Raw genomic sequence first — 15,747 nt, 5'->3', positions numbered from 1 at the left:
TAGGGGGGGGGGGGAAGAGAGAGGGGGGAAGAGGGGGGGGGGGAAGAGGGGGGGGGGGAAGAGGGGGGGGGGGGAAGAGAGAGGGGGGAAGAGGGGGGGGGGAAGAGGGGGGGGGGGAAGAGGGGGGGGGAAGGGGGGGGGGAAGAGAGAGGGGGGGAAGAGAGAGGGGGGGGAAGAGAGAGGGGGGGGAAGAGAGAGGGGGGGGAAGAGAGGGGGGGGGAAGAGAGGGGGGGGGAAGAGAGGGGGGGGGAAGAGAGAGGGGGGGAAGAGAGAGGGGGGGAAGAGAGAGGGGGGAAGAGAGAGGGGGGGAAGAGAGAGGGGGGGAAGAGAGAGGGGGGGAAGAGAGAGGGGGGGAAGAGAGAGGGGGGGAAGAGAGAGGGGGGGAAGAGAGAGGGGGGGAAGAGAGAGGGGGGGAAGAGAGAGGGGGGGAAGAGAGAGGGGGGGAAGAGAGAGGGGGGGAAGAGAGAGGGGGGGAAGAGAGAGGGGGGGAAGAGAGAGGGGGGGAAGAGAGAGGGGGGGAAGAGGGGGGGGGGGAAGAGGGGGGGGGGGAAGAGGGGGGGGGGGAAGAGGGGGGGGGGGAAGAGGGGGGGGGGAAGAGGGGGGGGGGAAGAGGGGGGGGGGAAGAGGGGGGGGGGAAGAGGGGGGGGGAAGAGGGGGGGGGGAAGAGAGGGGGGGGAAGAGAGAGGGGGGGGGAAGAGAGGGGGGGGGAAGAGAGGGGGGGGGGAAGAGAGGGGGGGGGGAAGAGAGGGGGGGGGGAAGAGAGGGGGGGGGGAAGAGAGGGGGGGGGGAAGAGAGGGGGGGGGAAGAGAGGGGGGGGGAAGAGAGGGGGGGGGAGAGAGGGGGGGGGAAGAGAGGGGGGGGGAAGAGAGGGGGGGGAAGAGAGGGGGGGGAAGAGAGGGGGGGGAAGAGAGGGGGGGGAAGAGAGGGGGGGGGAAGAGAGGGGGGGGGAAGAGAGGGGGGGGGAAGAGAGGGGGGGGGAAGAGAGGGGGGGGGGAAGAGAGGGGGGGGGAAGAGAGGGGGGGGGAAGAGAGGGGGGGGGGAAGAGAGGGGGGGGAAGAGAGGGGGGGGGAAGAGAGGGGGGGGAAGAGAGGGGGGGGAAGAGAGGGGGGGGGAAGAGAGGGGGGGGGGAAGAGAGGGGGGGGGAAGAGAGGGGGGGGGAAGAGAGGGGGGGGGAAGAGAGGGGGGGGAAGAGAGAGGGGGGGAAGAGAGGGGGGGAAGAGAGGGGGGGGAAGAGAGAGGGGGGGAAGAGAGGGGGGGGAAGAGAGAGGGGGGGGAAGAGAGAGGGGGGGGAAGAGAGAGGGGGGGGAAGAGAGGGGGGGGAGAGAGAGGGGGGGGAAGAGAGAGGGGGGGGAAGAGAGAGGGGGGGGAAGAGAGAGGGGGGGGAAGAGAGAGGGGGGGGAAGAGAGAGGGGGGGAAGAGAGAGGGGGGGGAAGAGAGAGGGGGGGGAAGAGAGAGGGGGGGGGAAGAGAGAGGGGGGGGAAGAGAGAGGGGGGGGAAGAGAGAGGGGGGGGAAGAGAGAGGGGGGGGAGAAGAGAGGGGGGGGGAAGAGGGGGAGAGAGGGGGGGGAAGAGAGGGGGGGGGAAGAGAGGGGGGGGGAAGAGAGGGGGGGGGGAAGAGAGAGGGGGGGGAAGAGAGGGGGGGGGAAGAGAGGGGGGGGGAAGGAGAGGGGGGGGAAGAGAGGGGGGGGGAAGAGAGGGGGGGGGAAGAGAGGGGGGGGGAAGAGGGGGGGGGGAAGAGAGGGGGGGGGGGAAGAGAGGGGGGGGGAAGAGAGGGGGGGGGAAGAGAGGGGGGGGGAAGAGAGGGGGGGGGGAAGAGAGGGGGGGGAAGAGGGGGGGGGGGGAAGAGGGGGAGAGAGGGGGGGGGAAGAGAGGGGGGGGAAGAGAGGGGGGGGAAGAGAGGGGGGGGGAAGAGAGGGGGGGGGAAGAGAGAGGGGGGGGAAGAGAGGGGGGGGGGAAGAGAGGGGGGGGAAGAGAGGGGGGGGAAGAGAGGGGGGGGAAGAGAGGGGGGGAGGGGGAAGAGAGGGGGGGAAGAGGGGGGGGGAAGAGAGGGGGGGGGAAGAGAGGGGGGGGGAAGAGAGGGGGGGGGAAGAGAGGGGGGGGGAAGAGGGGGGGGGAAGAGAGGGGGGGGAAGAGAGGGGGGGGGAAGAGGGGGGGGGAAGAGAGGGGGGGGGAAGAGAGGGGGGGAAGAGAGGGGGGGGGAAGAGAGGGGGGGGGAAGAGAGGGGGGAGAGAGGGGGGGGAAGAGAGGGGGGGGAAGAGAGAGGGGGGGAAGAGAGAGGGGGGGGGAAGAGAGAGGGGGGGGAAGAGAGAGGGGGGGGGAAGAGAGAGGGGGGGAGAGAGGGGGGGGGAAGGAGAGGGGGGGGAGAGAGAGGGGGGGGAAGAGAGAGGGGGGGGAAGAGAGAGGGGGGGAGAGAGAGGGGGGGGAAGAGAGAGGGGGGGAGAGAGAGGGGGGGGAAGAGAGAGGGGGGGGGAAGAGAGAGGGGGGGGGAGAGAGGGGGGGGGTTGAGTGGGGGGGGAAGAGAGAGGGGGGGGAAAGAGAGAGGGGGGGGAAGAGAGAGGGGGGAGAGAGAGGGGGGGGGAGAGAGAGGGGGGGGGGAAGAGAGAGGGGGGGGAAGAGAGAGGGGGGGGGAAGAGAGAGGGGGGGGGGAAGAGAGAGGGGGGGGAAGAGAGAGGGGGGGGAAGAGAGAGGGGGGGGAAGAGAGAGGGGGGGAGAGAGAGAGAGGGGGGAAGAGAGGGGGGGAAGAGAGAGGGGGGGGGAAGAGAGAGGGGGGGGAAGAGAGAGGGGGGGGAAGAGAGAGGGGGGGAAGAGAGAGGGGGGGAAGAGAGAGGGGGGGGAAGAGAGAGGGGGGGAAGAGAGAGGGGGGGGAAGAGAGAGGGGGGGGAAGAGAGAGGGGGGGGAAGAGAGAGGGGGGGAAGAGAGAGGGGGGGAAGAGAGAGGGGGGGAAGAGAGAGGGGGGGGAAGAGAGAGGGGGGGAAGAGAGAGGGGGGGAAGAGAGAGGGGGGGAAGAGGGGGGGAAGAGAGGGGGGGGAAGAGAGAGGGGGGGAAGAGAGAGGGGGGGAGAAGAGAGAGGGGGGGAAGAGAGAGGGGGGGAAGAGAGAGGGGGGGGAAGAGAGAGGGGGGGAAGAGAGAGGGGGGGGAGAGAGAGGGGGGGAAGAGAGAGGGGGGGAAGAGAGAGGGGGGGAAGAGAGAGGGGGGGAAGAGAGAGGGGGGGAAGAGAGAGGAGGGGGGGAAGAGAGAGGGGGGGAAGGAGAGGGGGGAAGAGAGGGGGGGGAGAGAGAGGGGGGGGAAGAGAGAGGGGGGGAAGAGAGAGGGGGGGAAGAGAGGGGGGAGAGAGAGGGGGGGAAGAGAGAGGGGGGGAAGAGAGAGGGGGGGAAGAGAGAGGGGGGGAAGAGAGAGGGGGGGAAGAGAGAGGGGGGGAAGAGAGAGGGGGGGAAGAGAGAGGGGGGGAAGAGAGAGGGGGGGAGGGGGAAGAGAGAGGGGGGGAAGAGAGAGGGGGGGAAAGAGAGGGGGGGAGAGAGGGGGGGAAGAGAGAGGGGGGGGAAGAGAGAGAGGGGGGGAAGAGAGAGGGGGGGAAGAGGGGGGGAAGAGAGAGGGGGGGAAGAGAGAGGGGGGAAGAGAGAGGGGGGGAAGAGAGGGGGGGAAGAGAGAGGGGGGAAGAGAGAGGGGGGGAAGAGAGAGAGGGGGGGAAGAGAGAGGGGGGGAAGAGAGAGGGGGGAAGAGAGAGGGGGGAAGAGAGAGGGGGGGAAGAGAGAGGGGGGGAAGAGAGAGGGGGGAAGAGAGAGGGGGAGACAACTTACCGATGTTAAGCTTACACTGTAATGGCCTGCTGGAGAATGTTTTCCTTGCTTTAAAACGGGTTCAAGTATTTTTTACTCTTTTCCTCAACCCTGTAATCAAAAGCACCCCAAATGCACTGTATTAACTTGGGTAACATAATGAACATAAAAATAATGATGAACTCGAGACATGCAAAAAAACCCTGTCATAAAATACTGAGAGGAGGCCCACAAGTAGAATATCTTCCATAGGCCCGGTTAACAGAGAAGGTCAAGTCTCAAAGGATGGGCCACTACCAGAGCAGCCAGAAAACTGTTACCATCCAGGAGTGCTCTGCCAAACACAAACACAAACACAGAGAGCCTTTGGCTGCATGGATACTCAGAGCTGCTTGAGGTGAAGCTGGGCTTTTTAACCCATGTACAACCCTGCACCCAAAAGCTGCTCCTAGCCACACCCTGTCCCAAACCCACATCATCACCCTGCATCTCTCTCAGCACATCACAATTCTCTGGCAACAGGAAAGATGGACACATGCTCTTCTAGCTCAGCTCCCATACCTGTAGTTATGGTTCCCAGGCACGGGCCCCATCCCAGCATTCATCCTCATACTGGCTGTAGTGGCAGAAAGGTTCTGGATGATGGGAGGAATGACTATGCCTGCGTTCTTGGCATAGTCCAAGCTGCTGCTAGAATCTTTCAGGCTGGTTTGAGGGCCTATTTTAAATGGGTTGATTGCACTGCCATAGAGGGAGCTCAGGTTAGAGGATCGCTCTGCCTTCTCTGCATCTGCTTTAGGACACTTCACCTTGAATAGCTTTGCGTCTCTGCTCTTTGGGTCAATGTTGAAATCCTGTTTGGAAAAACAAGCATCGTGTTTTTCTTACAGTAATGTTTAAAAAGTAGCTTACAGCAGTACATGCAGGAAGAGGGGAGAAATAACAAACAAACAAAGCAAGAGCCTAAATTTGCACGATTCTGCAAGGATCTGATGGAGATGGAAGTGTTTTAAGCAAAAGCTGTTTTCCATTAAATAGCACGAGACTTGTCAGGGTTCTGGCACCTTCTGGAAACAAGTCACCTTACAATGGGGTAAGGAGGTGATGGAAGAACAGCCATATCCTGTGTCACTTCCAAAGAAACGAAATGAGAACTGAGCCATGTCACCTCAAGGTCACTCTGAAGCCTCTGAATATAGATGATTCAAAGAAATACATGCAACTTTGGGGACGGGGCTTTATCATGTTTTGCTCATTCAGCTGACTTGCACTTTCTAATTGATTCTCCTTCCAGCTCAGTATTTGCTAGTAACCGCATCACAATGTATTCTACTGGCAAGGGACTGGCCAAATAGCCACCTGCAGATTGTCAAGCCAAACACGAGAGCAACTTGTAGCAGCCACAGTCAGGATCAAAGGCACAGAATTTCTACACACAGCCTGCGTGCTGTATTGCACTGAGCATCAGAGCTGTGGGGGCACAGGCCTAACATACTGCCTTGAACTGAACAGCAAGGCCTTCAGCACCATTCAGACTCAGACGCCTACAAAAGTCAGCTTCTCTGGCACATCATACTCATCTTAGTCTTTTTTAAATAATAAAATGTAAAATTTTGCATATACTTTTGTTATGCAGTTTAACTGCAGCACACACTTACACAGTGATTTTAAGAAACAAGAAAAAGTACAATTACAGAAAAGAAAGATTGGCTAACCTGGATAGCAAGCATTTTTCTTTCTTCTCCGGAACAATCATCTTTGTCCTTTTTGCTGATTTTTGATTTTTTTTGCAATTGATTGTCTCTGGCATCTTTCTGAATCTTTAATTTAAGCTCCTGAGCAAATCTATACTCCATATTATGAAAAAAGAAAATTTAATGGTTTCCATTAATCAAAAAAAATCAGTTGGTGTTCAGCCCAAGCTGTTACAGCTTTTGAAGTAATCAAACAAACTATGCCATTTTAAGTAAAGAAAACCCAACCAAATGGAACATATCCATTAAAAACCTTACAAGCACACACATTTCACATCACAGCAATAAAGGTGGTTATACTCAAATCTGGTGTATATGTAGACACTGAATACAGCCTAAGATTTTATTATCCAGTATGCTGTGACACTGGGCACACACTGATGAATTCATGTCATGACCAGGTAATGTGGTAAATATGTCACTGCAATGTGTTCCCTTTCTACTGTTCTCCCATTTCCAGCTAGGCTAAAACTAAACAAAACCAAGACATTCAGCAACTATCAGCCCTGCAAACCCAGCATGGCTTCAAGCCCAATTGCTTAATTTCCTTCTCATATCAGCCTGTTTTGAGCAAGAAACAAACTGTTTTACCTTTCAGCAAATCCATCCTTGTTAAAGAAATCACACTGCAAGAGTTCAACACAGGATGGTCTCTTGCCTGGATCAATCTGCAAACACTTCTGGCAAATACATCGGAAATAAAACAAAGGTTTTAGTATTTCCAAATGAAGTTGAGAAATAAGCTGCAGAACTCCCACTTCTAGGGCCTGTTACACTGAGATGAGACATGACGATTGACCTCCAATGAGAAAGTTTAGTATTTGCTGGTTGCATCCATTTTAATCACTAATGCTTACTAAGACTCCTTCCATAGGGAATATCTGTCACACAAAGAACACTACTCTCAGTAAACCTCCCTTATTTTCTATTACATTTGCTGCGCTAAGGCTTTATAAATCTGTTTAGATCTTTAGGCACCTCAAATACCACCAAGTGGCTTTGGTTTATTTTAGTTGCCCAACAGGTTTGTGCTCTAGAATAGCATGCAAAAGCACAAAAACATTTGCTGGAAGGATTCTTCAGAATCCATTATGAAGCTGTAGGCTTCCCAGCTCCCACATAGACACACAGATGCAAAAAGCAAGGTCAAGACATGTTCAGACCTAACCCCATGCAGACCTATCTGCTTGCAGTGCTTCCATGAGTAGGTGGAGAGAGGGTTAGCAGAAGACATTGCATGAACACAGCTATGCTAGCCAGGGAAAAGCAAGCGGCTGTGTATCATCTCCGCAGTGTAAAGTTACATAGCAGAAGAGGGGTGAAGCTTTTGACAGATCATTCACAGGTCAACTGATAGAGAGGTGTATGGGAGAAGCTTTGGATACGCAAACCCTTCTTCACCTTTCAAATCTCCTGGACAGGACCCTGAAAGTTTAATCAGTGGGGCATTGTATGCTATAAGTTGTCCTCAGCAGGCTTGCAGAACCTCTTTTGGCTCTGGAGATGACTGGCTAGTCTCCCGCAGCACCTAGGATGGTGGCGGGTCCCATCTTTGCAGTTCTCCAACTGCCAGCCCAAGCAGTTGCTCATTGCACAGACACTTGAGAAAGCCAGTTTAAGTGCCAACCCTTTCTGAAAACTGCAGTCATGTCCCCAAGAAAAGAAACAAGTAAACAGAGAAATGTTCATACTAAACTATACGCAGAACCTCTCCAAAAAGTCAGGGAATTTCCAAAAGGATCAGCCAAATACCTTTGCTAGATCTAGCACTGCAGCAGAAAGCTTGGGATATCGTCTGTCCAGAGGTTCGATGTCCTTCACTTCAGGCAACCTCACACCAGCAAAGAGGGGATTTTTATAGAACAGCTCTTTGTGTCTTGGAATTAAATTGCCTGGAATCACAATAACAAAGCAACCACATGTAAGAAATGTATAACAGCCTGCTGAATATTCAAGAGGCTGACATACTGAGCCAGCATTGGAGTAAGGACTATGTTCTGGGTCTTCATCCTTCCACACGTACACTCTGAATTGATGCTGTACTTGTAAGTTCCTGGTTCTCCCTTTGTAAAAGGCACTAAGGACTCACACTCTCAGAAACTGTTCAGCACACACCGTGGCCTTTCTCCCCACACTCTCCTCCCCCAAACAAGACTTATTTGACCCCTTAATTCATGGCCAGGCACTTGGAGCCTGACAGGGTGTTCTCACCCAGACACTTGGTGATATGATAGAGCTGGTCAATGTCAGAGTCTCCAGGGAACAGGGGCTCTCCTGTAAGCATTTCTGTTACCAGACAGCCGATAGCCCATACGTCCACAGCCCTGGAAGAAAAACATCCCAGCTCAGCACAGCTTCAAGCTAAGCCAGACCAGTGCCAGCAAGTCTGCAGCAGGTTACGAGTCCCAGCAGCAGCTTGAGCCTCACAAACTGCAAGACAGCTCCTTTCCAAGTTTACCAGTGCTCAGGTACATGACAAGGATCCAGCTTTTGAAGTAGGCAGACACTAGCAGAAACCTGACAAATATAAAATCAGGTTCCAAAAACCAGTGCTTTAAGAACTCTAATACAGCTTAACACATTAGTAGGATCTTGCCCTTTAGAGAGCATAAAGGTAAGCAGCTCTTCTTTCTGCAGGAATTTTCTCTTTGGGTACACTTACTGAAAATGAACTTTAGGTAACACAGGGACATATATAAACCTGCACAGTTGTATAAACAGAACTGTGAATGGCACAGTGAGTTCTGACCTGGTTTTGTGGCACTGGGACTCCCAGTAAGAAAAATCCCATTCATCCCACCTCCCCTCTCCTGAAGTGTCTGTCTAGGATTCAGAAGGGCTTTTCTGCCTTCCTACCAGGACTGTGATGCACAGGAGAGAAGTCTATCATAGCCTTCTCCAATACTAATTAGCGTTAGCATCCAGACAACTGCTATAGACAACAGGAATGGCTCAATGGTCTCTGGCTCTCCTCTTTTTGAGCTGGAAAAGCCTAGCTCTGGCAGTAATTAACTCCAGGGTGGCAGAAGGAAGAGAAAGACTAAAACTTTGCAAGCAGCAATGCATGGAATGCAGAACAGCATCCCTTTAACTTGTTTGTCAAGTAAGAGTCCCCTGCCTTCCTGAAAAGCTCCCTCCCACCCCAAACCCCATAACTCTTCTGCAGCCTCGCCTGCCAGTCTCTTACTTGCCATACTTGATATCTCCCACCAGCAGCTCTGGAGCTCTGTACCATCGGGTTGCCACATAGTCCGTATAAGCTTCCCCAGAAGCTTCTAAGGTGCGGGCAAATCCGAAGTCACATAGTTTTACAACTCCGGACTGGGAGACTAAAATATTCTCTGGCTTAATGTCCCGATGTATTATCTGCACAGAGAAAAGCAAGTTAGGAGGAATAATTCACTATTTCTACAGGGTAAACCAACTGGCTCACCAAAAATAGTAGTTTTCTCACATACAGGTAGAAATTACACTTTTGCAGGCATGGGAAACACATAGAATCTGTAAAATACAGCTGTGTACACACAGACAGTGAACAAGTGCAGACCCAAGAGCATGCGTGAACACAAAACCTCCAGTTTTTGCACACAGAAGTGTTTACTTTGTGTGTCTCCCTGCATATTTTCTGCATGTACATCTACCATAGGTATTTTACTGATACAGTTTATTATGCTTGAAAAATCTGGCTTTTACCACAGGTTTAAAAGCTATATAGATATTATATAGAAATAATATATTATTTGCAATTTATATATATACACACATACAAGTATATGTACTAGACACACAAATATATATTATTTGTAATTGTGTATGTCAGTTGCAAGGTTCATGCTGAGCTCTCTCAAGGCCATGGACATATCCTGCAGTTAAATATGAAGAGTATTTAAAGAACTCATACCACAGCAACAGTTTCCCAAATATAAAAAGAAAAATATATATATTTACAAAATTATGATTAAATTGGCAAACTTGTGTTAGAAATAAGTAGCGGACAACAAAAACCTAACAATGCTGAAGAGAAAAAGCAAGCATGCATGCTTACATAGACATTGTGACAAGCAAAATTTTGGAAGAGAAAATCTCTCACTGCAAGATAAAGGTGAACCTCCAATGAGGTGACACCAATTTCTGATCTGCATGGATTTCTGGACCCTCCCTTGAAAGCACGCTCACAAATCAGTCAGGGACAAACTACTGAATTATCTGACCCCATGCTCTGACATTTTATGTGAAATACAGTCAGGCCTTCTGCCCTACTTCCACATTCCTTTTCAGCCAAAGCTTGCTTTTGCTAAGTTTTAATAAATATCACCAATACACATCTCTGTGTCTATTCACTCAAGGTTTTCATAACAACTGACTTAAATCATCACGCACACTTACATTGTGACTGTGACAAAATGCTATTCCTCTTATAATCTGAAATAAGTATTTCCGAACCCTGCTGTAGTCTAGTCCATTTGGAAATGCCTCAAGGTCATCAAGCACTGTGTGATCCACAAATTCAAACACCAGATACCACCGTTTCTTCTTTTTACACACTTCCAGCAGGTTCACGAGATTCTCATGCCTGAGTTGCTGTTATAAAACAGGAAACATTTTGTGAGAGCATGACAGGATTTAACAGGATAAACTAAGAGGTGATATACTAAGACCAAACACTTCCAACTGCACCACAGCTGGTGCATTTCCCTGGACTGCTCTTCTTGACATGGCACCCCATTCATTTATACTTAAAATCAGCTCGCTGACTTTTTAGGTTAGCTTTTCTTTTGCCAAGGCATTCTGCTATAGCTGGAGGATTACCACCACCCCAAATATGCAGGTAGCTATCTATTTGTGTAATCTAAAAATAAATAAAATACTGACTCAGGGCATTTCTTGTGGTCTTAACGGGGATGCTCAAAATGCTCCATTCTGTTCTAGGAAACATCTCGTGTTCTGCTCCTCACAATACTCTCTGCATGGAAGAGGTGTCACTGACTCATGCCCACATCTTGACAAAGCCTTAGAGTAAGCTTATGTTCCATACAAGAGAAATCATGAGGAAGCTGAAAATGACTACCCCCGGGGATACATGCAAGAAGGAGCAGCACCTAACAGTATCTCCCACAAAGAGCTGCCAGGGCAAAGAAGTAGCCAGAGGCCCCGACTTAACCAGAAGGGCAAAGCAGGACAGGCTGCACTGGAAAGTGCAGTACGCTGCCAAGCAAGTCTCTGGGCACTGTGAGAACTGAACAGTGCATTTAACCAGGACCACTGAGACTCCTGGCTACATCCATGGTTTCACTTACAAACAGCCCAAGCACCATTAAACACACCTTCTTCCCATGACACTGGGTTGTATCTGAGACTCAAGCCTCTGGAGGAAATAGGCTCATAAAGATGACCAAGCAGCTACGTGACTGGGCCTGGCCCCTCAGAGCAGAGCCCAAGCAGCACTGTCAGCTACACCTTCCAGAGGGCGCACCATTCAAAGCATCCAAAGGATGCTGAAGACACCTGCCACTGGTTTGTTTAAAAAAAAAAAAAGAAAAAAGAAAAAAGAAAAACAACACCCCCCTCCACACACACACCTACCTCATTGCCTCTTTCCCAACACCCGAAAGCAGATTCATCTCTTCCCTCTCATGTTTCCAGGAAGTTTTAGTCTTCTCTTTCATTCCTTTCTCTAGGGCTTCTTTGCAAACAAGCTTGGATCCCCATTTAACACAAAACCAAAACAACTGCAATACCTCTGTTCTACCAAGCTGCCAGTTCAGCACAAATAGTTCATGTCCACATCTTCATTTGTCTAAGAAGCCTCTTGGAAGACTTTCCTTTGAAACTCCCACAACACCCAAAGCACTTCTGCAGGCCCTACCCACTTGCAAGCGTTTGCAAGAACTAACATGGGCCAGAACACAAGTACATTGAATGGATAAAAGGAAAGGTCAGTGTTCCTGCCCAAAAGACTCCCTTAACAATTCAACAGCCTCCATTAAACTGCAGCCAGGGCATTCAGAGTGAAAAGTGACAAGCCAAGGATTTAGAGAGTTCTTTTCTCCTTGTGCACAGGAATAAATTAGGAGGCTCTCAAGAAAAAGAGCAAGTGTGCCTTAAATGAAAATAAAGCAGCTGCATTTCCTGGTTAGTTTGTCATCACATTCTAACCCAACCAGATGACATCTCCAGCCTGTTACACATTTGTAACACTGGTTTATAACAGACAGCTTCAACAAAACAAACCTCACTAAGTTAGTTATTAGCTTGGAGCAGGGCAGGGAAATAGCACTGGAGGCTGCCCGAAGGCAGCACCATAACTTGGGGATGGAAGAAGACAATTTCAGAGCACAGCATGACCAAGGAAGATGCAGAAAGACCACAGAGCACAGGGACTCGTAGGGGAAATGCTCTCCCATCCTGCAAGTTGCCCCAGCCACGCTGCAGTGCAGACCTGGCAGGCAGCAGAATCAAAAACCCAGGCTTCTCACATGAGCAAGGTCTGAAAAACAAAGATTTTTAAAAAGATGACCAATCAGAAACACACAGCAGGGCACACAGGTTTTGTTAACTCAGTGGTCTCACTGCAGCCCTTGAATTCGCTGGCTTGTTACCTATTCATACCTCACAGACCAGGGTCTCTGGGAAAGCTTTCAGCCGCACAGGAGGCAGACCTGTGCTCACCTAAAGGGGAGGGTCTCCAGGGACAGGAGGCTGCACACGCAGCAGAAACACAGCTCTGACATGCTGAGCTGCAGCTACCCAGGCTCTGCCTTCCCTGGCCAGCGTTACCATACATTCAAGGGTTTCCCAACACCAAGGCTTGGACTCAAGCCACCGCAAGAGCAGCTTCCATCTTGGCATCACCCACCACGGACACTTCTCCGCATTGCTGTCCCAAGCACTGGAGGTGACACAGGACACTGCCAGCTTCAGTAGGAGCAAACAGCAGCTGTGATGCTGAGAGTTGGCAAGCATTTCTGATCCAAGACAGCAATAAAACATAGGCTTGAGGGGAGCAACTTGATAACGAGAGAAGAGGGAGAGACAGCAGCTCCCAATCTGGGGCTCAGTAACAACCAGCTCCTCTGAGGCCCTTGGGGCTACAATCATGTCACAGGCAGAGGGGTGGCTGCGCTAGGCAGGACTGCTACAGAGGTTGTCTGCAGGCAGTTGGTAAAGATTCTGCCCTAACTCTTCAGATTGGGCTTCAGAATCAAAGTCAAGCAAGCTGGGACAACTCACTCCTCTTGTTCAGCTCTTTCGTCAAGCTCTTTTCTCAGGAAAAGTTTCTTCCCAGCCAAGAGACCCGAGAGATTTTGATGTCTCCAGCTAAGATTACATTTCTGCTCAAACTCCAGACCAGCAACAAGATATCAGGTTCTATTCACAGGGAGCAGGCAAGTGAGGAAACTACAAGAAGATTAAATCTCTAGACATTTAGTTTCACTGTGAGAGGCCACATTTATTGAGCTATAGATGGAAATGTCCCCCTTGCCAAGGTCCCATTTACCCAGGAACACAAGTTAATTGCCAACAAACCTTGCAGGTGCTACGTGCTTTGACTCAGTAACTAAACAAGGCTTGCCGGCAGGCCAGCTACAATCCACATTCCCATGGACTTGCTTTAACTCAGTTCAAGGCAACAACACTTTCCTCAGCTGGCTGCATCTCAAGCACCAGCAGGTACATTTCTGTTCAAACCTAAGTGGCCATAACTCTTGCAGGGATGGCAGAGGTCACTTTTTCCCCTTCACAGCACAGGGACTCAAGTCTGGCAGGCTCCTGAGGAGATGCTTGTTCAAGCCAAGTGGAGACAAGGGAGGCTGGCACATGCTCCCACCTCCAGAACACCCAGCATCAAAGGAAAAGTCTAGACGGTCACCAATTACCCTCAAACTTCCCTTTGTTTCTTCTCCAGGCACATCACCCACGTCCCAACACTTAAAACTACCCAGTGTGCCCACACACAGGGACACACACTCCTCTGCGCACAACGCCCGTGGAACAGGCCAAGGTTTCTAGCAGCTCTGCTAGGGGTAAGGCAACATGCTCCACACCAGCCCCTGGAGCACACAGTGAAGTAGCACAATGCCGCCATGGCTACTGCTGCTGCTAGAGGTTATGGTGGAGAACGTGAGGGCTGAAGGTGGTCAAAAAAGCAAGCAGAACAGTAGAGAGATGTCCTGGCTCACAAGCCCACACTGCATCCTTGTTTTCCTAGCCACAAAGACAGGCAGCAGAAAAACCTGGCAAGGAAGCAGATTAAGAGCTCACAAAGCTTCCACATAAAAAGCAAAGCCAAGAGGAGAAGCAGGAGGAAGAAGACATGAGAAAATACAGAACAGCACACCAAAAAAACCCTTTTTAACTGAAGCTCCTGGACATCTTCCCAGGCAGGTGATCTACAGACAAGAAAGAAAGTTACCTGTAATAAACCAAACCCCACAATGAGGCTACAGAGCTTCCCACCACAGGACACTGCTGAGGAGGAGCCCACACAGGCTGAAGTACAACTGCACATTTAGGAGAGTATAAAAAGCATCCACAGCTGATACCGGACGAGCCACACACTCAAACAGCAAGGGACACAACGCCAGCTGGCTTCAGCCTCCAGCCTCGGGGGCTAACCAGTGACTGAGAAGATTCAGGGAATTTGATACCTGCTCTCCTCCAGCCTCTTCGAGGCAGCACAAGGCTGCCAGGGAAGGGCCATAAAAAAAACCTTTCCTAGAAGCACATTTCCACAGCAGAGGAGACTAGCACCCTGCCTGACTAAGCCCCCTGTTCCCATCCAGGTTGCCATTCACCTGCACATATGACCAGCTCAGCATTTGTCTCTCCTACCTACAGGAACTCGCTTGCAGCCCAGTCACAGCAGTAAGGTCCTGCCCTTGGGTACTTCACACAAAGGGACATGCTCAGTTACCACCAAGAGTGAGCCCTTGGAGCTCACTTCCTTTTGGCTTTTCCCTGCTGATACAGGCTGCACACAGTCAGACTTCTAATCAAGCCAGGGCCAGCCAGGCACAGCCAGCAGAACACCTAGCCAAAGGGAAAAACAGCTCCGCAGGGACGCAGCCCAAAGGCCAAATGAATCCACTGTGGCACAGCTGCTTGTGGAAATACAAATGGCAGGCAATTCTCCTTTGTTTCATTTTTTTCTTTCTCATTTATACCATTTAAGCTGATGACAAGTGGCCAGAACTGACTGGGTTTTCCTTCCAGAAAGGCTTTCTCAACTCACCCAACGTCTGAAAGTTACACCTAGCCTTTAACTTCCCTGGGCAAACACCATTCCTTAAGGGACTCTGAAGGCAGCCTCAGGAAGCTATTTCTACCCAAGCTCCTAAACCCTTCTACTCTCCACAGGTAGAACAGACCTGTACCCACCAGCTTTGAACAATTCACAGGTTGACTGCAAGGCAAATTCAGACCACAGACATAAATTGAATATTCTGCTTCAGGAAGCTATTTGCCTTCAAGAAGGCACTTAAACACATCGCTAGGATTCAAAACATGCCCTTCAGAGGTGTCCTGAGCATGACTGAACCCGGACATGACCAAGTAGCAGGACGCAGCCGCTTTCCTTTACTAAGAGGGTCTGCACAGACCCACAGCCTCACTCACCTTCAGCAGCTTGATTTCCCGTAGGGCCATCTTTTTCACCATCGCATCATCCTCGCTTTCCAGGAACTTCTTGACTGCGACAATTTGCCCACTGTCTTTGTTTCTGCATTTGGTCACCACCCCGTAGCTGCCTTCCCCCACGAGACCAAGAGCCTGGTACTTCTCCATGGCTGGGGCTTTCCCTCTGCGGGAGACCAAGGAGCAGGGATTAGCACAGGCCGTAGCAGAGGAAAGAGGCTCTGATCTCCCAGGGGCAGCTCGGCCCTCTGCCTGCCCGGGGCCTCATGCGTTGCCCACCACCTCCCCCCCTTCCCCCCCAAGCCGGTGCTGGAGGGCGGCGGGCCCGGCCGAGCACTACCGGTAACTGGGGGCAACGGCAGCCGCCGCCACCCCCGCTTCGCCGTAACGGCCGCCGCGCGCCCCGCAGCCGCTTCACGGGAACGCCCAACAGCCGCCACACGCCGCTCGCCCCTCAACCATAACGGCCGCCGCGCGCGTCACAATAACCCCACTGTAACGCTCACCAGCCTCCGCGCGCGCGCTCCGCACCTGCTTCGCGGTAACACTAAGCAGCCGCCGCGCGCCGCACCTCCTTCACGTTAA

At 52.0% G+C, this 15,747-nt stretch overlaps 1 protein-coding gene across 1 annotated transcript in view; it reads right to left on the bottom strand.

Annotated features, from left to right (window-relative positions):
- The window catches only part of CDKL2 (cyclin dependent kinase like 2), a 22,439-nt gene extending 6,709 nt beyond the window's left edge, over positions 1-15,730 (bottom strand). Inside the window, 11 exon segments of the mRNA XM_067297357.1 lie at positions 3,797-3,849; positions 3,852-3,886; positions 4,337-4,629; positions 5,491-5,620; positions 6,121-6,209; positions 7,282-7,421; positions 7,741-7,853; positions 8,717-8,895; positions 9,916-10,110; positions 15,145-15,328; positions 15,669-15,730. Coding sequence (XP_067153458.1) covers positions 3,797-3,849; positions 3,852-3,886; positions 4,337-4,629; positions 5,491-5,620; positions 6,121-6,209; positions 7,282-7,421; positions 7,741-7,853; positions 8,717-8,895; positions 9,916-10,110; positions 15,145-15,312 — 1,395 coding nt within the window. The 5' untranslated portion in view covers positions 15,313-15,328; positions 15,669-15,730.
- Between the last annotated feature and the right edge of the window lie 17 nt (positions 15,731-15,747).

The sequence above is a fragment of the Apteryx mantelli genome, chromosome 5, assembly GCF_036417845.1.
Source record: "Apteryx mantelli isolate bAptMan1 chromosome 5, bAptMan1.hap1, whole genome shotgun sequence".
Lineage (NCBI taxonomy): Eukaryota > Metazoa > Chordata > Aves > Apterygiformes > Apterygidae > Apteryx > Apteryx mantelli.
This window is presented reverse-complemented; position numbering and strand designations above follow the sequence as displayed.